Source organism: Schistocerca americana, chromosome 4, assembly GCF_021461395.2.
Source record: "Schistocerca americana isolate TAMUIC-IGC-003095 chromosome 4, iqSchAmer2.1, whole genome shotgun sequence".
Classification (NCBI taxonomy): domain Eukaryota; kingdom Metazoa; phylum Arthropoda; class Insecta; order Orthoptera; family Acrididae; genus Schistocerca; species Schistocerca americana.
Genome location: NC_060122.1, coordinates 466,686,300 through 466,709,361, shown reverse-complemented (window position 1 = coordinate 466,709,361; position 23,062 = coordinate 466,686,300). Strand labels below are relative to the sequence as shown.

Below are 23,062 nucleotides of genomic sequence, written 5' to 3'. Positions count from 1 at the left end.
GGTGTTCATGAATATATGTAAAAGTTATAAAACTAAACAAAATGAAAATAAATAGAAATAATGGAAATTAGCTGCTGTTATGGAATACTACTTAAAATAATGGAAAAGTGTCTTTCAATGTGAAATAAGAAATTTTTGTTACATAAATAATGGATATGATATGGGCAAACTCACTTCATCATCCTCAGCATCATCATTCTGGCTGACCATATTGTTAACATCATCCTTTTCTGCTAAATTTGCTCCATCACCAGCACCAGCCAGCCCTTCTGGTAATTTACCCTGCACACCAGCATGATTTGCCTGCAAAACAAGATTTACTAATGAATTACAGTGGAACCCACAATAAGCTGTTGCAGAATTTTTTTTTTAAAAAAAGGTGCATAAAAACACACTGTGAAATCAACAGATTTAAGAGTTAAGAGAGAACCCATGACTAGTTTCATCAATACCCCATTGTTGTAATGGCACCTAGTGCTTAATCCCCTACAACCATCTCAACCAGCAGCCTTATCCCAGCTATCCCAATGAACGTATGACTTCAACAACAATTCCCACAAATGCAGCCAGGATAGCCTGTTTTAATCCATGCTGCAAGCCTATGGGAGTGCCACAAGTTTATGTTATGAACTGGTTTCAGGCCAACATGATGCCAGGTATCTTTGCAACTACATAAAAGCTACCAAAGCTTTTCTTGATATTCACATCAACTGTCACAATTTCCACCATCTTCAACTGTCCACAAGCCTTAACTGGCAGTCGCACAGGATATGTTAAGAGACACTGCATACTCACTGGCTAAATTTGGAACACATTATGGACAATGATATGGCTCATAATAGCACCCAAAACATAACTGATGACACATGCATGCTTATTTTCGTATTTAAACACGTCAGACTGCCCAGAGCGAACTTGTTCGAGAACAAACCTTCAGGTCTACGAATGAGATTTAAAATCCTCCACTGGAACATTTACTCAGTGTCATTTAACAGAGAAAGAAAGCCTGCTCCTTGCAATGCATAATGTTCATCCATAAATTATGGCTATCACAGAAATGGACAGGTCTAATATCCAGATTAGTTTCTCCAGATATAAAATAATTCGAGGAGACCAGATTGGTGAAAGGGGGAAAATGCCAGCTATGAAACTAAAGTATGCCAGCAATTAATGATATTGCACCCCTTACATATAAAACTAGCAGTTGGCTTATTTACGATCATGTGATTTTACTATTCACCAAAATCAGTCATATTAAATTATTGATGGCAGGAAATCTTAAAGACATAACCACTATTTGTGGTGACCTTGGTTCTCGTGTTAAAGCACGAGGTTGTGAGACAATTGACTGAATGATTTTTCTTTCACTAATAGAAGACAAAACAATTTGTTTTGTTAAATGGCATATCATCCAGGATGCTACTTTCACCTATGTGAATAAACTTAGCTGTTGTCATGTCTGTCTTTGTTGATCTCTTACTCTAATATGTGACTGGGATGATCTGAAAGACACTGTGGCACTGGATCATCATCCTTTCCTGGTCTCTTTAACAGCAAACTCACTTCTTCCACCCTTGATGGCAGAGCCACACAAATTAAACTGTGACAAATCTAACTTTGAATGTTATTCCACATGGGCAAAGGAGGAAACAACCACGGTTCACTGTATCTTGCTGGAATGTATGGTGTATGATTGGTTCATGACTGTGTTGAAGAAAGCAGCTTCTGCAACCGTTCAAAGAAAACATATTTACAACCCCTGCAATAAGCAGACAATAATTTGCCAGAAAGTAGAATTCTCGCAGCATACTACTTTTAAGATCAGTATTAATACAATTTGGAGAGCAGCCTGTTAGATGAAATGAACTGAAAATACCGATGTGTCAATGCCAGGGTCAAGTGACCCTTGAAACAATGCAAATGTGAGACTTACAAGTCGTTCTGTCCCTCAGCAATGCACGGTGCTAACAAGATGGACACAGGGTGGAAAGTTTAGAAGTATTAAATATGCTCACAATACTGGATATACAGAAACAGATTGGACAAAAGATTTTAAAGACACAATATGACTACCATTGGTAAACCCTCAAACAGTTTAATTTGGGCTCATAGAGAAGGATTACTTCATACGCAACTTCATTACAATGGAAGTAATTAGTTAATTACATACCAGTAAATGGCTGACATGAACCCCCCCCCCCCTTTCCATCCACATGTGTGTGTGCAATCACACACAACATAATGTTTATTGTGAATATGATCAATGAATAAGAAACGAACTAATTATGAGTAACTAACCAAGAGGGCTTCAACTGACGACGAAGAAAACGTCTACAACTGCCTGCAGAATGACAACATTTGACCACCAACAGTTGCCATCAGTGACATTGCTGTACAGGACTTCTGATAGTCTGGGAATATTACAGACTTTACATAAAAATTGTAGAATTTTGCACTTAATCATGGCTAACACTTGATTTAAGAATCATGAAAGAAGGTTGTATACGTGAAAGAGGCCTGGAGACACTGGAAAGTTTCAGACAGGTTATATAATGGTAAGACAGAGATTCAGGAAACAGGTTTTAAATTGTAAGACATTTCCAGGGGCTGATGTGGACTCTGACCACAATTTACTGGTTATGAACTGTAGATTAAAATTGAAGAAACTGCAAAAAGGCAGGAATTTAAGGAGATGGGGCCTGGATAAACTAAAAGAACCAGAGTCCGTAGAGAGTTTCAGGGATAGCATTAGGGAACGATTGATCAGAGGAAAGAAACACAGTAGAAGAAAATGGGTAACTTTGAGAGATGAAATAGTGGAAGCAGTAGAGGATCACGTAGGTAAAAAGACGAGGGCTAGTAGAAATCCCTGGGTAACAGAAGAGATATAGAATTTAATTATGAAAGGAGAAAATATAAAAATGCAGTTAATGAAGCAGGCGAAAAGGAATACAAATGTCTCAGAAATGAGATCGGCAGTAAGTGCAAAATGGTTATGCAAGGATGGCTAGAGAAAATGTAAGGATGTAGAGGCGTATATCACTAGGGGTAAGATAGACACTGTCTACAGGAAAGTTAAAGAGACCTTTGGAGAAAAGAGAACCACCTGTGAGAATATCAAGAGCTCAGATGGAAAACCAGTCCTAAACAAAGAAGGTAAGGAGAAAGATGGAAGGAGTATATAGAGGGCCTATGCAAGGGTGATGTACTTGAGGGCAATATTATGGAAATGGAAGAGGACATAGATGAAATGGGAGATATGATACTGGGTGAAGAATTTGAGAGAGCATTGAAGGACCTAAGTCAAAAGAAGACCCCGGGAGTAGACAACATCCTGTTGGAACTACTGATAGCCTTGGGAGAGACAGCCATGACAAAACTCTACCATTTGGTGAGCAAGATGTATGAGTCAAGCGAAACAGCCTCAGCCTTCAAGAAGAATATAACAACCCCAATCATAAAGAAAGCATGTGTTTACAGTTGTGAAAATTACCAAACTACCAGTTTAATAAGTCATAGCTGCAAAATACTAACACAAATTCTTTACAGACGAATGGAAAAACTGGTAGAAGCCGACCTCAGGGAAGATCAGTTTGGATTCCATAGAAATTTTGCGGCATGCAAGACAATAGTGACACTACGATTTATCTTAGAGGGCAGATTAAAGAAAGGCAAACCTACATTTCTAGCATTTGTAGACAGAGAGAAAGCTTTTGACAATGTTGACTGGAATACTCCTTTTCAAATTCTGATGGTAACAGGGGTAAAATACAGGGAGCGAAAGGCTATTTGTAATTTGTATAGAAACCAGATGGCACTTATAAGAGTCGAGGGGTACGAAAGGGAAGGTGTGGTTACAGGAGTGACACAGGGTTGTAGCCGCCTATCCCCAAAGTTATTCATCTGTATATTAAGCAAGCAGTAAAGGAAACAAACGAAACATTTGGAGTAGGAATCCATGGAGAAGAAATAAAAACTTTGAGGTTTGCTGATGACATTGTAATTCTGTCAGAGACAGCAAAGAATTCGAAGAACAGTTGTACGGAATAGACGGTGCTTGAAAGGAGGATATATGATGAACATCAACAAAAGCAAAACGAGGATAATGGAATGCAGTTGAATTAAATCACGCAATGCTGAGGGAATTAGATTAGCAAATGTGACACTTAAAGTAATACGTCAGTTTTGTTATTTGGGGAGCAAAATAACTGATGATGGTCAAAGTAGAGAGGATATAAAATTTAGACTAGTTATGGCAAGGAAATCATTTCTGAAAAAGAGAAATTTGTTAACATCGAGCATAGATTTAAGTGTCAGGAAGTCTTTTCTGAAAGCATTTGTATGGAGTACAGCCATGTATGGAAGAGAAACATGGACGATAAATAGTTTAGTCAAGAAGACAATAGACGCTTTCGAAATGTGGTGCTATAGAAGAATGCTCAAGATTAGATGGGTAGATTATGTAACTAATGAGGAGGTACCGAATAGAATTGGGGAGGAGAGGAATTTGTGGCACAACTTGACTAAAAGAAGAGATCGGATGGTAGGGCATGTTCCGAGGCATTAAGGGATCACCAATTTAGTATTGGAGGGCAGCGAGTAGGGTAAAATTCATAGAGGGAGACCAAGAGATGAATACACTAAGCAGATTCAGAAGAACGTAGGTTGCAGTAGGTACTTGCACAGGTTAGAGTAGCATGGAGAGCTGCATCAAACCAGTCTCTGGACTGAATACCGCAACAACAACATCAAAATTTTATTCTAAAATTTCTTTTCAAATGCCTTCCAACCAAGGTACCAGCCTGAGTTCCTGCACCGTCTATGAGAACTGTAGCATTTGCATCATGCCACATTTCCAGTGCTAGGCTGAGTAAACCAGCATCCCATCACCACGGTGCTGAATAACAAGTCCCATACATTTGTGGGCAGCTAATAGGATGTGTGAGAAGGGGATCAAATGATTGTTACGGGCTGCAACCTTGGGAGCAGAGTGCAGTCCTGTCACTCTCTTGTACTTCAACTTCCAAATTGGGTAGGCGGCTTCCTGCCATTTGCCTCCGATTCTGTTCTCTTCGATCGGCCACCAGCTAGCTCAAACGTGAGCCAACTGCTCTGCATTTCCTATTACTATGTACAGCTATCATCCAGAATGGCAGATGCCCTCACCGTCCATCCTGGATGAGTCCTTATGTAAGCCATAATTTCAGAGTATAGTCAAAATTCAGTTTATTTCTCTCTTTCATTTCAAACCTCCTTTCCGAAGGACTCTCTCTACTGTTCTCAATCAAGCCATTACTTCTCGCGCCTGTACAGATTGGTGTCAGAAGTCAGGATCCCCCTCCCTTTGGTTTCAAGGGAAGTGCAAAATTTTGGTTCATGTTCAATGCTGTGTGGCCAGTGATACAATGTTGCCTCGACGCGGGCTGTGTGTTGCAGTGTGCCGGTGCACTGCCGGGAGTGTGCTGCGTCTGTACATTCCACTGCTACAGTGGGCCAAAGTATAGCCTACAGCTTGTTGCCTGCCATCCAGCAGTACTAAGGAGTCACACCGTGAATACCCTGGACATTTAGGGAAGCAGAAAACTGTCCACATGTGCACTGCGTTCGAGCTGGCACTGCTTGGGGCTCATTTGACTGTTGCAGATGGCCAGAGCTGCATCAACACTGAGCCTGGGCATCACTGCTAAGCCGTCCCATCCATGTGGTGTGCAAATCATGCAGTGTGTCTAAGCTGCTCCTGCGAACGGTTGTTGCCTGATGCCGCCCATAGGCATGGCCCACCAGCTGCCTGCCACCCACCAGTGTTACCCACCTATACTCTGATTAAAATAAGTTTGTGATTGACATTTCAGGAAGCTGAGTAGCAGAGGCCAGCTCTTTCTCTAGCACCATGTGCTCACTGTGTTGCCCATTATGCAGACAGGACATCTACCACATGTGGTTGCTCAGTTGAAACACTACCCTCCATCACTGCTATCTGTCAATAACAAAGTTTTTTTAATTGGAGTATATCACTGCTGTAGCCTGACCCATAAGTACCCTGCCAGCCAAGCTGGCCATGCTGCCATCTACACTGTTCACTGCCAACCTGTAGCCGTAGCCAACAACGCCAGTATCATGCTGCCCTCGGTTGGGCAGTACAGTCTTGCTTCATACTGCAACTGTGTGGCCCAAAGGCTGCCCCTTCACCATTGCAGTCTGCAGCTGCGTGTTCATCTTTGGGCTGCTATAACTGAGGCTTGTCACTGTTGGAACCAGCAGTCTGCTGCTGGGTCCACATCACATTTTTGCAGCTATGCCAAATAAACCAGCATCCTGCCACTAATGTGCTGAATAAATCAGCTCCCTTTGTCTGTAGGCAGTCAATAGGAGGTTCAGAGAGGGATTATATGGTTGTTGCTGGCTGCATCCAGTGGAGCAGTGGACAATAGAGCCATTCTCTTGTACTACAGCTTCCAGAATGGGGTTGAAGGCTTCCTGTATTAAGCTCATACATAAGCAAAAACCAGGCTCTAACTGGCTACCATCCAAAATAGCTTCAGAAAAGGATGCGGAACATATGATACTCATAATATTAATGGCCAACATCTTTGGTGTGTTTGTTCAGGGCAGATTCCTTATTGCAGGCTTCTTTGATTTGTCGGTTGAGTGCAACTCAGGAATCTCTAAACTAACGTGTAAGACTCACACTGTGAACACCAGACACCTTCATCATAGGTATCTACTCGCTGCACACATTTGATTGAGTGATGAGATGCTGCAGCTATGTGAATATTGCAAGGCCTCATGCTTGGAGGTGCCCTCAGCCCAATATTATACACTACATATAATGCTGATGCTGAAACTTCTGTACATATACTCAACTGCCACATTTCTGCAGGATACCTGCCATATACTAATTTGAGCTGACATACTACTTCATGACAGACTAATAAATGTCCGCATTACACATTTGGTTCTGAGGATAGAACAAGTGACAAACATTTTTATATGACTGCCACAATGTTCAATCTGTATTGATCGCCACTGGTACAACTAGAGCTGGACTAGTGTGTGATCATCTGATAAATAAGACAAAACACACTGTCTTAGAATCTGTATTGGAGGTATGTCCTTAACACCAACCAGCTGCTCTCATGAAGGCAGCAACTTCGTTTCAGCACAATTTCCGGCAGGCTAATTTATGTTGTGAAAAATTAGGACTCTGGACATAGAAAGGATAATGCGAATGCCAGTTCATTTTGAAGAACATAAGAAAAAAAAGTGTTAGTGTCATTTGTGAATGAACTATCCGGCCGTCACCTGATGGTGATTTATAGAGGGGGAGAAAAAAAGAAACACAGAAATCTTAATAGTCGATCCTGAATATGCTTACACTGTTAATGTATGTGTACGACCAAGTATTTCTTTTATTAGAAAATTGTGCAGTTTGACCAAACTGCCGAACCCCCCCCTTTCAGTAACAGAACAAGCAAGTATTGGAATTACATGTTACACCAAAGTAATAAGACATATGTATGTATCCGGATCCCACTCCAGCTACTGCCAGGTCTGGGAGCTGACAAGTCCTCTCCGTTTGGCTTGGTCCTCCCACCACTTATCTTCCTCCACTTGCTGCCAGGTCACATCTCTCCTTTCCACAGATATTCTCACTCCCATTTTCCACCGTGTTCTTTGGTGCCCTCTAGGTCTTTTCCCATCCATCTTTAATTCTTCCATAATTTTGGGAAGTCTCTCCCCCATGCATCCTCTTAACATGCCCATACCATCTTAATCTCTTTTTTTCAATTTCTTCTCTCATATTTTCTTGTTTAAGGTCCTTTCTAATATCTACATTCCTTACTCTGTCCATTCTTGTTTTCCCCTTAACTGCTCTGTGAAATTTCATTTCCCTTGCTTGCATTCTGCTCCAGTCCCTTTCTGTCATTGTCCATGTTTCTCCCCCACAGGTAACAATAGGGAAGTAATAACTCTTATACATAAGGAGTTTTGCTTTTTCTGAAAGTTCCTTATTCCAAATCAAATGTTTTATTGTTTTATACAACTTGCCTCCCTTCTGTAACCTCCTATAATTTTGTTGGTTATTCTTCCATCACTAGATATTTCACTCCCTAAATAAGTGAAACTGTCTATCAGTTTGAGGAGTTCTCCATTCAAAATAATCTTCCCATTGATCTCTTTGTCTCTTCCAAATACTATTACCTCACTCTTATCTTTATTTATTTTTAGTCCATACCTTTTCATTATTTCCTTCCACAAATCAAGTTGTACCTGTACATCTACCTCTATAATGCCCCATATTACCATATCATCTGCAAAAGTCTTTTTCTTATACTGTATCTTTAACGGCCCTATTCATTCCCTCCATCACAACATTAAAAAGTGCAGGAGAAAAAATACATCCTCATTTAAGTCTTTGTCTTATTTGGAAGTATTCAGAGTTCCCCAACAAGACATAAAGACATAATAAAAAATACGGGATAATGATTACAACCATTCACACTTCTGGGAGTATAAAGAACTGAAGGTTCACTTAATTTCTTGGTGCAGTATTTACAGCATTTAAACTGTTGTCCAATATTTTATCTATATACAACAGCTTCAGAACGTTTACTAGCTAACTTGCTTTATTTGAATAACATAAGAAATAATGACTTTAGAATTTTTCTTCACAACACATTAACAACACAACTCCACCAGAATTTGATGAATGAAATTGCAATCAGACAGCTTAACATTAAGAAAAAACATAAACTCACTCACTGGATCCAGCCACATGAGATACTCCCAACACTGCTGATATGAAATTTCAATGCTGTGGAAGAGTTCTTTATTTCTGATGCTCTGGACAACAAATTCAACATAGCCAATAGCATCTTCAATGTTTCTTTTCTTGGTGCATATAATGATCTTGTTGAAATTTGCATACACGATCACTGACCCCAGTCTCTTAAACTCTGCTACGAGCTGTAGACACAAAGCAGAACAAAATACATAATGTAAACAATAAAGGAAAAGTTCATGTATAATAATGCCAAATATATTTTTCCCACAATTTGAATTAATACTCAATGAAAATAATCAGCTTTTGAAAACAAAATATAATTGTATAGTTAAAAAAATCTACTCACCGAGCGGCGGCAGGAGAATGCACATATGAAAAGTTATTATGTATGCAAGCTTTTGGAGCTAGTGGCTCCTCCTTTTGGCATAAGGGTTGAAGGGGAAGGATAAGGGGCGAAGGAAAATGACTGCTGCATCAGAGATAACTTACAGGATGGGATGAGAAGAAATCCTGTCTGTAAGTGACTGGCTCTGAAAGCTTACATACACAATACCTTTTATATGTGTATTTTCCTGCCATCGCTTGATGAATTAATTACTCAAATATTTATTAGTCAAATGAATTTAAATTAGTACATTACTGATTGACAATTTTTATCGCTTTTTGTAGAGCTCTTGTTAAGCTGACTAGGTAGTTGGCTGTACAAATACAGGTGCACTGACAGGGGTAGGATGGCCATTTCGACAGTGGAGGTGACAGATTGACAGAATTAAGTGCAGCTGCTTGGAAATGGTGAGCTTGCCATGCATGCTAAGCACGTTCATGATGACTAAATGGAGGAAAACCCAGTGCAGAAAACTAACTGATGAAATCACAATGGCTGCAAATAAATGCATTTTATTTTGATGAGCCTGTTTGTTTTGTTTAAGGGGAGCAAAGACAACTGGGGTCATATGCATCCAACTCACAACTACAGAACACAAAGACAGAGAGGAGTTAAAAAACGACTATATGTCAATCCCTACTAATGTAAGAGAAGACAGCTAAAAACAGGGACATGGAGAAAGTGCTACCAAAGACACCATACAGAAACGGAGGTCCAAAACTAAAAATTAAATGGCCTTCACCATATTGCTACGACAGATAAAAAGTAAAACGCAGTCAATGGCCCACACAGGAACGTAAACGGTTAAAAAATGGGCATTCCGTCAGGTAATGGAAGACAGTTAAAACTTGGGCGCAATGTGTACAAAGTGGTGGGGGAACAGCACTTAGCAGATGATGATGGCTAAAAAGGCAGTGCCCAATATGCAACCCAGCTAAAATGACCCAGTCCCGGTGAGAGGGCCGACAGGAGGTCATCCTATCCACTGGGAGAGGCTTAATAATCCAGAGCTTGTTCCCATGAAGGGAGGGCCAATGGCGATGCCAAAGTGAGACTACCTCCTGACAGACGGCAACACAGAGATCACTGGAGGGAATATAGGAACTAGTGGGCTGAGGTAGGAGGACTGCAGCATTGGCAGCAGCCTTTTTTCCTGGCAGACCAACATGACCAGAAACCCACATAAAAATCACAGTGGCTCCATCAAGAGTGAGCAAGTAACTGTTTTCCTGGACCCGTTGCACTATGGACAGCGCGCATAGAGTTTGAAGGGTGCCAAGAGAGTCTGAGCAAAGGACACAACAGAAAATTCCGTATTGTCGGGTGTACCCCGTGGTCTGATACGGGGCAAAGAGCTCGGCTGTAAATACTGAGCAGTGTGTTGCAAGCCAATACTGAGCAACATTGGCACCAATTATGAAGGCACACCCGACACCACGGTCAGTTCGAGAGCCATCAGTGTACACAAAGGTACTATCGTGAAGTTCTGTGTGAAGGTCAAGAAACTGAAGGCGGTAGAGTGAGGCTGGGGTAGTGTCCTTAGGAAGCGAATGAAGGCCAAGGTTAACACTGTCTGCTTCATGAAGCCAAGGTGGTGAAGGGTTAACACCCACCAGGAAAGTTGCAGGGAGTACGAAGTTAAGCCGCCGGAGCAAGTGCTGAAAGTGGACTCCAGGAGGTAACAGAGAAGAGGGATGCGCCCCATACTGGTGATCAAAGGAATCATCGAAGCAGGAGGCATACGTGGGTGGCCACACATAGCAGACAAACGGCATGCGTACCTGCCGAGGAGAAAGTCACGGCGGTAGGACAGTGGTAATTCAGCAGCTGCAGCAAACAGACCCTCAATAGGGCTATATAAAAGGTGCCAGGGCTAAATGGATGCCACAATGGTGGATAGCATTGAGACAGAGTAAGGAGGGACGGACGTGCAGACGCATAAACAAAACACCCATAGTCAAGTTTCGAATGGACAAGGGACCGGTACAAATAGAGGAAGTACCATTGAAGACACGTAGGACATTGAGGGACTGTGTACAGTGGGCTGCCAGGTAAGACACTTGGGAGGACCAAGAGTGTTTCCTATCAAGCATAAGCCCCAAGAATTTTGTATTTTCAACGAACGGAACAGCCTGTAAAGACGATCAAGAAATCGCTGAAGACGTCACTCAGTGAGATAGGTCCGTGAAGAACTGTGATAGATGGCAAAAACGTCATCAAAAATGGAGCTGGAGAAGCCCGGTGGTAGACAGGCCATTATAGGGTTAATGGTGATAGCAAAGAGGACAACACTCAGGATGGAACCCTGAGGCACACCGGTTTCCTACATAAAGGTGTCCGACAAGGCAGAACACATTCACACCTTGAACACAGGGTCTTTTAAAAATTCCCGAAGGAAACAGGGCAAGTGGCCACAGAAGCCCCACGTGTAAAGAATATGTAGGATACCTGTTCTCCAGCAGGTGTTGTAGGCCTTCTCCAAATTGAAAAACACAGCCACAGTCTGGGATTTCCACAGAAAACCATTCATGAAATGGGTGGACCTAGTAACGAAATTGTCAACTGCAGAATGGTATGCTCGATATCCACACGTTGCAGTCGTTAGTGAATTGCGAGAGTCGAGCCACCATACCAGCCGGGCACGAATCATTCCATCACCTTGCAAACACAGCAGGTGAGAGAGATGGGGCAACAGCTAGAAGGAAGGTTTTTGTCCTTATGGGGCTTAGGAATGGATATGATGATGGATTCATGCCAACGTCTGGGAAACATGCCCTCTGTCCAGATGCAGTTGTACACATTAAACAGAAAGTGCTTGCCCACAAAAGAAAGGTGCTGTACCATCTGAATGTGGACAGCACCTGGCCCTGAGGCGCACGATTAGGATGATCTGAGAGCATGATCTAGCTCCCTCATAGTAAAAGCGGCATTGTAGCACTCACGATTCTGAGAAGAGAAGGGTATCGCCCGAGCCTCCTCCGCTCATTTCTGATGGAGGAAGGCAGGGTGATAGTGGGATGAGCTCGAAATTTCCACAAAGTGGTGGCCCAAGGTGTTGGAGATAGCAATAGGGTCCATGATGACTTCGGCTGCTACTATCAGGCCGGAAATTGGCGAATGGATCTTGTTCCCAGAGAGCCGTCGGAGGTTGATCCACATGACAGAGGAATGGGTGCAACTGTTAAAAGAATTAGTGAATGAAATCCAGCTAGCTTTTTTTGTATCCCAAAGAATGTGACGACACTCTGCATGCATCTGTTTATAATGAATGTAATTTGCCATCATAAGATGATAGTTAAAAATGCGGAGAGCACGTTTCCATGCGCGAACAGCGTCGTGGCATGCCTCAGTCCACCAAGGAACTGGGACACGGCATGGTAAAGAGGAAGTGTGACGAATGGAACGTTCTGCAGCAGTAAAGATAATGTTAGTGTGATATTCCACCTGGTCATCACAACTGAGGAAATCTTCTTCTCCGAAGGTTGCCAGGGAGGAGTAAAGCCGCCAGTCAGCCTTAGTAACCTGCCATTTGGGTGTGCATGCAGGTGGGGTAGGAATAGCACATGGGAAATGGTCACTCAAGTAGGTGTCAGAATGAACGGACCACTCAAGATGATGGACAAGCTGGGAAGTGCAGAAGGACAGATCCAAATGGGAATAGGTGTGTGAGGATTTGGAAAGGAATGTAGGTGCTCCAGTGTTAAGGTAGAAGAGGTTGAGTTGATTACGAAGATCAGCCAAGAGGGTACCTCTCCGACAGGTTCTGGGAGAACCCCAAATGGGATGATGTACACTAAAGTCACAGAGTTGCAGAAATGGGGGAACAGCTGCCCAATAAGCTGAGGGAAGACTGCCCTAGTGACATCAAATGATGGAGGGACATAAATAGTACAGAGGTAAAAAGTTAGGTGAGAATGGAAAAGGCGAACTGCAACAGCTTGATGGCTAGTCATGGAGATGGGTTGACTATGAGTGTCATCTTGTATGAGCAGCACGACACCCTCATGACATGGAATGCTGACCTCAGGGGGAAGTTCGAAACAAACTGGGAAGAAATGTGAAAGCTCAAAGTGGTCATGAGGATGCAATTTTGTTTACTGAAGGCGGAGTACAAGGGGATGTTCCGGTGGTAAAAGCAGCTGTAAATCCTCTTTGTGTGACCGAAGGCTGCAAATGTTCCATTGGAGAAGAGTCATGATGAGGAAGAAATGAAGGAGTGTCACCTCGGCGACTGCAGAGTGACAGCCTGCGCAGACTCGCTGCCACAGGGCACAGAAGCAGGAGGATCCTGCTCCTTGAGGTCCACAGAAGCATCAGCTTGCTTGTGCTGTCAGTCTGTGGAGTCCACCACAGGAAAATTGTTGGGGGTGCGCACTGGCGACACAGAGGCCGGCCGGACTAAGCTATCACATGGCAACACCGTTGAAGGGGATCTTCAGGTCAGCGAAGGCGAAGACCGTTTGCCTTTGTTGGACTTCTTTGAGCATTTCGGATTAGCAGAGTAAGACTCAGATGTTGTTTGGCTGGAGGGATGTAGGAAATCTTCATGGGAGTACTCCTTCTGTCCTTTCTGGCCTAACAGTTGTGTAGCTGGTGGCTTTGCCCTGTGAGGGGGAGAGATTGATGGCTGGACGAGGAGATTGCAATGCTACCTTGACAGTGGGTGATTTCACAACCTTAGAGCTGAATCTAAGGTCACAAGTCTGTGTGGCCATGTCCTTCATGGAACAAGAGGTAACAAGAACAGAACTATAAGTGTCAGATGAGAGAATGCAAGGTTCGTGACTAGCCAATAACTTGCGAGTGACTGGATAAAGCACTTTTTCCTTTACTTGGATCTCCTGGACAGTCCGCTCATCAAGATACACGGGACAATCCTGAGAGGAGGCGGCATGGCTGCCATTGCAGTTTATAGAGCGGGGAGAAGGTGGACAATCACCCTCGTGTGCATCCCTAACACAGGTTACACATTTGCCTGCGTGTTGACAAGACATTCTAGTGTGGTTGAAACGATGACACTGGTAGCAGCGCATCGGGTTCAGAATGTACAGTCGGACTGTGATAATTTCATAGCCTGCTTTGATCTTGGACAGAAGCACCACTCCATCAAAGGTGAGAAAAAGACTGTGCATGGGCACTAAGGAGTAATCTACCTTTTTAATCACCCAATGGAGGGTGATGATACACTGATCAGACAGATACGATTGGTTTTTAGCCTCATTCAGACTGTCAGGCAGCCTAGTGTAAATAGCACCATGGGAAGAATTCAGAGTTCTATGGGCCTCGAAATAAACAGGATAGCCGTGGAGAAGTGAGGCAGCAAGCTTTTGCTGTGCTTGTGAATCAGAAGTAGTCTCCAAAAGCAAAGTGCCATTCTGTAAATGAGAGCAGGGTTTCAAAGGGCCAGCAATTGCATCAACACCTTTCTGAATAATAAACAGATTTACCGTTGCGAAGGACTGACTGTCTTCAGTACATGAAATCATGAGGAACCGTGGTGCAGCCGGATGGGTCTTTGAATCATTAGGCTCATTCCGTTTACATTTTGTAAATACTGACTGTGAAGAGGATTGGCCCATTGTGAGAAAATCCCCTACGATTACCAGCATCTCCGATGGTGTGGTCCTTACAACTGGGGGCGCCCTTCACAAGGGGGCACAACCGCCTTAGGTGATTGTTCACACTTCAGGACACACCTCCTGAGCACCGGACCGAGGGACCAATCAGCAATTTGGGAAAGTAGAAGGTCAGGCAATCACCCCTCCCTGGGCCTGGCCTTTACCAGGGGTATGTGCGAACCCAACCTGTTGACCCAGGGCTGGGAACTATGCATTAACCAGTCACCTCTTGCACATCAGACACGTGGGCCAGCCGTCAGAAGGGCACAGGGAGGAAGAAGAAAAAGAGAAATCTCAAATGCCGAAGTGGAGGAACGACAGGAGAAGGGAAACAAAGAAAGGAAAAGGGAATGAGAAAGAGTAGTGAGACTTCTTACGTCAGCAACGGTCTTTGCGGAACATTCCCAATAAACCCCACACATGATCCCAAAGGGAGGTGAAAAAGGATAGCAAGAGGACAGACATGCAGCATGGAAGGGAAAAGATGCTGCAAAGGCTGGGACCAAGCACGAACCCACCAAAGAGTGGCGAGCCCCCTGAGGCATTTCATGAGCCTCATTTAAGTAAAGGTAGCCTTATGTAGAGATTATTTTGGCATCTGTGAGCTTAAAATGATTGACTAACAACAATGTGTTTACAAAATTCATTAATAGCAAATGCAATAAGTTATAAACAAGATCAGCACACTAAATGATAGTCAATGAGGTGGTCTATCAAATGACACCTATGTGACAGTTTCCCGAGCAGAAAAGCGTGCTGGTCCCCGGCAGGAATCCACCCAGCGGATTAGTGTTAAGGTCCAGTGTGCCGGCCAGCCTGTGGATGGTTTTTAAGCCGGTTTTCCACCAGCCTCGGTGAATGTGGACTGGTTCCCCTTATTCCGCCTCAGTTACACTATGTCAACAACTGCTGCGCAAACACTGTCTCCTCATATGCATCCACCATAATTAGTCTACCACACAAACATTTGGGATAATGCTCTTCTGGTCTGAGGTGTTCTCGGGGGTGGGGGTAGGGGTGTCCACTGGGGGCTGAACCACGATAACCCTGGGTTCGGTGTGGGGCGGCGGTAGGGTGGGTGGAATGCTGTGGCCTGTTGGGGGTTGTGAACCACTGAGGGCTACGGCGGCATGAAGCCTCTCCGTCGTTTCAAGGTTCCCGGTTCAATACAGACATACACATGACTGTTTACATTTTGTGAAGATTACAATCAGAGAAACGGCCATTGAAGAGATTATGAGGAGAGGATTGCTATGAAAATATTTACACAGCACTTTGACTTTTCATATTTAATTTGTAAATACTTGAAGACAATCATTCCATACTTGGACATGTGTGGAGCTATAATTTGAACATATTCAGAGACTGCATGTAAACATTACAGAGAAATGTGACAATCTGAGCCATTATGAGCACAGGCTCATCTCGAGTCTTCTACTATTAAGTTCCAGATGAAAGCTGAGGAAATTCTCTATTACATAAATGCTGTTTTTGTTCTACCTGTAATACGTCTCCATAACTAAGTGGTAAGTGTGTTGGACTGCTATTTGGAGGACCATGTTCAATTTCTGGTACTGGCAGGGATTTTTTCTTTGTGGGACGATTGGAACAGGGCACACTCAGCCTCAAGTTACCTGCCAAGGAGCTTCTCGAGTGAGAAGTAGCAGCTCCAAGCTTTGGTAAGCCGACAAAGGCTGGGAGAGCGGTGTTCTGATCCCATGGCCCTTTGTACCACATCCAAAAGAGGCCACTGGCAAAGGTTGACACTGTAACCATTCGGTACAGAATAACCCATCATGGCCAGTAGATAGACCTTTAACTAATTCTGCTGGTCTGTAAAGCACAAAATTTGAATATTATAGAAAATTTTCTCAACAAAATGGCGCACCAGTTCCAAGATTTCTCTTACATAATTTTACTTTGCACGGAAAGTGACTGAAACGTATCCAACAAGGAATTTTCAAAAAAATGTACTTGTCTCCTCACACTGTTGGTTCATTAACATGTGTTTAATTACACTCTTATCTTATTAAAACTAAATATACATCAAAAGATTATGAACTAAAACTTATTTTCATTATGCAAAAAGGCATGGTTTTGTTTTTGACACTTCATATTTTCCTGGACTGTACAGAATTTGCAATCATTGGGCTTTTTATACCATAAGACGTTTGGTTTGCAAGGTGGACGATGCTGACTTCTTGCCTCGATTTTTCAATTGACTACCAAGTAGCCATCTTCATGTGACATTTATAACTGAAGATTACTAGTGCGTGTTGCTTTGTATATATCAATAATTGGCTTCAAACCCAGTTATTTCTTCAGTTTGTTCACAAAGACATAGTTGTACACCTACTGCCTTCCCAGCAACAGCTAATTTAATTAGTCTGACTGTTTAGTTTTAACTTAGCAAACACAATAAAACATAGAAATGCACAATAATAGTAAACTCCAGTTATGAAACTCACCTAAAGATGGTTGCTTTGGTTGTTTGCTGTACCACACTGACCACATATTGGCACAAAAGTGTGAGTCTGAAGAGTGTATTGGAGCCACACATAAGATCATGAGGGATGTTGTCACTATAATAATTCAACAAGGTTGATGCAATGTTTCGAGGTAGGCTAGCTTGATGAAGCAGTGGACTCAGTGGCACGCCACAAACCAACGCAGCAAGGGGCAAGCCAGATTTCCACAGTGGCAGCGGTGTTTCAGGATACGTGACTGGTAGTAGCACATATGTACAACAAGAATGCCATTACCAGCTGTAATTACTGATCATTATGCAATGAAATTGTTGTTAGTCTCACAGCTCTACCAGACCAAAGGGGCTGCACTGGGTGACACTGCCACATTGAACTGCCAGTAGAAGTCACTGGTTTGAGGCAAGGAGGAGCAACAGCAAGTTCATCATGGATTTAGCACCACAGCACAGCAGGCTATTGCAGGTCTATGAGGTGCATTCAAGTTCTAAGGCCTCCGATTTTTTTTCTCCGGACTGGAAAGAGATAGAAACACGCGCATTGTTTTAAAATGAGGCTGCGTTCATTGTCAATACGTCCCAGAGATGGCAGCACCGTACGACAGATGGAATTTTACCGCCAGCGGCGAGAATGAGAACTGTTTTAAATACTTAAAATGGCGATGTTTTCCTTACTTGAACAGCGTGCAATCATTCGTTTTCTGAATTTGCGTGGTGTGAAACCAATTGAAATTCATCGACAGTTGAAGGAGACATGTGGTGATGGAGTTATGGATGTGTCAAAAGTGCATTCGTGGGTGCGACAGTTTAATGAAGGCAGAACATCGTGTGACAACAAACTGAAACAACCTCGGGCTCGCACAAGCCGGTCTGACGACATGATTGAGAAAGTGGAGAGAATTGTTTTGGGGGATCGCCGAATGACTGTCGAACAGATCGCCTCCAGAGTTGGCATTTCTGTGGCTTCTGTGCACACAATCCTGCATGACAACCTGAAAATGCAAAAAGTGTCATCCAGGTGGGTGCCACGAATGCTGACGGACGACCACATGGCTGCCCGTGTGGCATGTTGCCAAGCAATGTTGACGCGCAACGACAGCATGAATGGGACTTTCTTTTTGTCGGTTGTGACAATGGATGAGACGTGGATGCCATTTTTCAATCCAGAAACAAAGCGCCAGTCAGCTCAATGGAAGCACACAGATTCACCGCCACCAAAAAAATTTCGGGTAACCGCCAGTGCTGAAAAAATGATGGTGTCCATGTTCTGGGACAGCGAGGGTGTAATCTTTACCCATTGCGTTCCAAAGGGCACTACGGTAACAGGTGCATCCTACGAAAATGTTTTGAAGAACAAATTCCTTCCTGCACTGCAACAAAAACGTCCGGGAAGGGCTGCGCGTGTGCTGTTTCACCAAGACAACACACCCGCACATCGAGCTAACGTTACGCAACAGTTTCTTCGTGATAACAACTTTGAAGTGATTCCTCATGCTCCCTACTCACCTGACCTGGCTCCTAGTGACTTTTGGCTTTTTACAACAATGAAAGACACTCTCTGTGGCCGCACATTCTCAGCTGTGCTGCTATTGCCTCAGCGATTTTCCAGTGGTCAAAACAGACTCCTAAAGAAGCCTTCGCCGCTGCCACGGAATCATGGCGTCAGCGTTGTGAAAAATGTGTACATCTGCAGGCCGATTACGTCAAGAAGTAACGTCAGTTTCATCGATTTTGGGTGAGTAGTTAATTAGAAAAAAAATCAGAGGCCTTAGAACTTGAATGCACCTCGTACTTCAACCCAGGGACAGTAGATCACTCCCCATGCACACCAACCATCTTTCACCATCGCAGGACAAGTGTCTCATCGTGCTGGGCTTCTCTGACGGTGACACAGACAATATGCTGCCAGGATTCAACAAAGAACTCGTTACCTTTGCAGCCGCCTATCACTGGAGCCTCCTAGGCTCCTACCTCACCTCCACCACCCACTTGCACCATCCTGGTTCATAGCTGCCCCTCCCTGCAGGGGAGGTGGGGGGTGGGGGGAGGGGGGGAGATACCTGTAGAGGTAGGGCCAGTACTACCTCGTTTATGGTGCTGCCAAACTCAGCATGTAACTGCAGTAGCCATTACCAAATATTTTATGTACTTAGCCTTGTTTTGTGTTGTAAGAGGCTACTCCAGCTCTGTCAAGGGGTTAGAGTACATCTCCCGTTACTACAAAACATTCAGCATTCTCTATCACTGGGTACCAGTTCTGTTTTTGTACAAACCCAGACCTAAAATGCAGACTGCCAGTCTTGCAAAAGGAAGGTGGGGCTTGTTCCCTCAGCACATCTCCTCTCTCCCCAGTGATCAAAGTTCTCACTTGTTTACACTTGTAGCTGACTGCCACCTAAAGTGCCCGCACTACATTAGTTAAAATAGTTTTGAGTATCTTCAGTTTGCAAAATGTATTACTTCTTGTTAAAGTCAACAGACAAAAAGACTAGTTGATAACATTTGTAAATTACCGATTTGTTCCCATTAACAAATGACATTACAAGCTAGCTGAACTATTATCTATGGAAAATGAAAGACACTAAATGGGGGGAAGACATGTAGTGTTGTCCAATTTACTGTCTTTCATTTACATATGGAGTGAAACAAACTATCAAAAATAAACAGCAAATATGATCTGCACCTGTGTAATTACCACCTACACATTACCTGAATGAAGAGTTTTTTCATGAGGCTGTGCAAAGTTCTTCGTAAAGCCGGGTCATAAAGTAATGTGTTCGGTGACCGCAACCATCTGAATAAAATAACAGACGTAAAATTAATCTGTGTTTCATTGTATATGAGGATTCACACTACATATGAAGAACATCTATAACAATGCGATATCCCACCTGTAGAACTGAACTATCTGAAAATCTGCAAACACATTTTTGTAGACAGAGACATCCCGAAGCCATGCTCCCACCATTGACCTGAGTACCTTGAAAGCCCCACTGCAGCGAGCAATATCATCGTAGTTGCCCAGGGTCGCTGGTCCTCCACCGGACATCATCTCTTCGAGTGATGCTTGTGGCATTGTGTCAAATGCCACACTAGAGCTAGTGCCTGTGGAGAGAAATGGAGTATTAATAATTTTTGCAAGTATACTGAGATGCAATTTTGCTCTCTATTTCATAGTTCACTTATGTTCCAAAATTATATCATAATTGTTTCTACGCAATGGCATTACTCAAAGAACTATTTCAATTACCAGAAAATTGATAGGTGATACAGCACTGAAGATATAAAAAAGTTTCACAGTTTCACAACACGCAAACATTATGGTCTGATTAAACTGTACACATAAAGAATCATACCAGAAGCAACATAGGACTACTTCTACGCCAGAAACATGATGTGATCTCAGTGCCTATGGGGATAACTACATTTTCTGGTTGGTAGCCTGGGGTATAACTGCCCACATTTATAACAACTGGATGTTTAAAACAGCACACTTTGTGAAGTAATTTCAGATAAATTACTGTGGAGTAAATCTACACCTACAAAGATACGCTTCAAGCCGCCATACGGTGCATGGCGGAGGGTAGCCTGTCCAACCACTTGTCATTTCCACTCCTGTTCCATCTGAAAATAGAGTGAGGGAAAAATGACTGTCTGTAGGCCTCCATATGAGCTATAATTTCTCGAATCTTATCTTCGTAACTCATACGCGCAATGTACGTTGGCCGCAGCAGAATCATTCAGTGGTCAGGTTCAAATGCCGTGTCTCTAAATTTTCTCACTAGTGTTTCTCAAAAAGAGTGTTGCCTTCGCTCCAGGGATTTCTGTTTGAGTTCCCGAAGCATCTGTGACACACTTGTGTGTTGTTCAAACCTACCAGTAGCATATCTAGCAGCCCATCTCTGAATTATTCCAATGTCTTCCTTCAATCTGACCTGCTACAGATTCCAAACAATCGAGCAGTACTCAAGAATAAGTCGCACCAGTGTCCTATATGTGGTCTCCTTTACACGTGAACCACTCTTTCCTAAAATTTTCCCAATAAGCTGAAGTCTACCATTTGCCTTCCTTTCTACAGATCTCACATGCTCGTTTCACCTCCTATCGCTGTACAATGTTATGCCCAGATATTTACACAATTTGACTGTGTCAAAAAGGACACTAGTAACACCGTATCCAAGTATTACAGCTCTGATCTTCCTACCCATCTGCACTAACTTACATTTTTCCACATTCAGGACTAGCTGCCATTCATCACACCAACTGGAAATTTTGTCTACGTTGTCTTGTATCTTCCTACAGTTGCTCAAATTCGACACCTTACCGTACACCACGGGATCATCGGCAAACAACCGTAGATTGCTGTCCACCCTGTCCGCCACATCATTTATGCATAGAGAGGGAAACAGTGGTCCTATCACACTTCCCTGGGGCACTCATGATGACACACTTGTCTTTGATGAACACTCGCCGTCCTGGACCAGATATTGCGTTCTTCTACTTAAGAAATCTTCGAGCCACTCACATATCTGTTACATATTCCATATGCTCGTAGCTTTGTTAACAGCTTGCAATGGGGCACCATGTCAAATGCTTTCCAGAAATGTTGCCCTTCACCTGTAGTTCACAGTATATTGTGTGAGAAAAGGATAAGCTGAGTTTCGTACGAGCGATGCCTTCTAAGAACATGCTGATTCATGGACATAAGCTGCTTAATCTCAAGAAAGTTTATTATATTCGGACTGAGAATATCTTTAAGGATTCTGCAGCAAACAAAAGTTAGGGATTATTGCCCTGTAATTTTGTGTGTCCGTTCTTTTACCCTTCTTATATGCTACAGTCACCTGTGCTTTTTCCCAGTTGCTTCGGGCTTTGTCCTGGGCGAGAGATTCACAATAAATGCAAGCTGTGTAAGGGGCCAATGCTGTAGAGTACTCTTTGTAAAATCAAACTGTGATTCCATACAGACCTGGTGATCTATTGCTTTCAAATCTTTTCAGTGGTTTCCCTATGCCAGGTATGCTTATTACTATATTGCACATACGAGAGTCTGTCCGATGGTCAAATGATGGTATATTTCTCCTGTATGGATGATTACTTGAATGTGAAATTTAAAACTTTGGCTTTTGTTCTGCTATCTTCAACTGTCACACCGGACTGGACAACAAGGGACTGAATGGAAGCCTTAGACCCACTTAACGATTTTACATAATACCAGAATTTCCTCGGGTTCTCTGCCAGATCTTTTGCGAAGGTGTAATGGTGGTAACTGTGGTATGCTTCATGCATAGATCTTTTCACAGATGCACAAATCTCTACTAACCTTCACTTGTTGTCATTTGTGCGAACCCTTTTGAACCGCAAGAACAACAGCCTCTGCTTCCTCAGCATCTGCTGCCAAATTTCGTTATTAAATCTTCCTGGTTCTTTTCCATCCTTTATCCACTTACTATGCACATAGCTCTCCAGATCACAATTTACAATCTGCTTCAACTTTGCCTACACGCATCTTACTGGAACTAAGTGATGCCAGTTCACTGTCTAAGTGAGATGCTAATAACTGCTTGTAATATCTCTTTATATTCAATGAGTTATTCTGATACAATTCCACCCTTGAATGACGTTTACTAATTTTACATTTACAGATACAAGCAGACATATTTAAAGACAAACTCTTTGTCTTTAAATATGTCTGCTTGTGTCTGTAAATGTGTGGATGGATATGTGTGTGTGTGTGTGTGCGCGAGTGTATACCCGTCCTTTTTTCCCCCTAAGGTAAGTCTTTCCGCTCC

The 23,062-nt window shown here is 43.0% G+C and overlaps 1 protein-coding gene across 1 annotated transcript in view; it reads right to left on the bottom strand.

Annotated features, from left to right (window-relative positions):
• LOC124612707 (DNA polymerase epsilon catalytic subunit 1) overlaps positions 1-23,062 on the bottom strand; it is a 313,866-nt gene that overhangs the window by 74,316 nt on the left and 216,488 nt on the right. Inside the window, exons 27-30 of the mRNA XM_047141058.1 lie at positions 20,162-20,375; positions 19,980-20,064; positions 8,764-8,967; positions 175-303 (exon numbers count right to left, since the gene is read on the bottom strand). Of these exons, the coding sequence (XP_046997014.1) occupies positions 175-303; positions 8,764-8,967; positions 19,980-20,064; positions 20,162-20,375 (632 nt within the window). The remainder of the gene's footprint in view (positions 1-174; positions 304-8,763; positions 8,968-19,979; positions 20,065-20,161; positions 20,376-23,062) is intronic.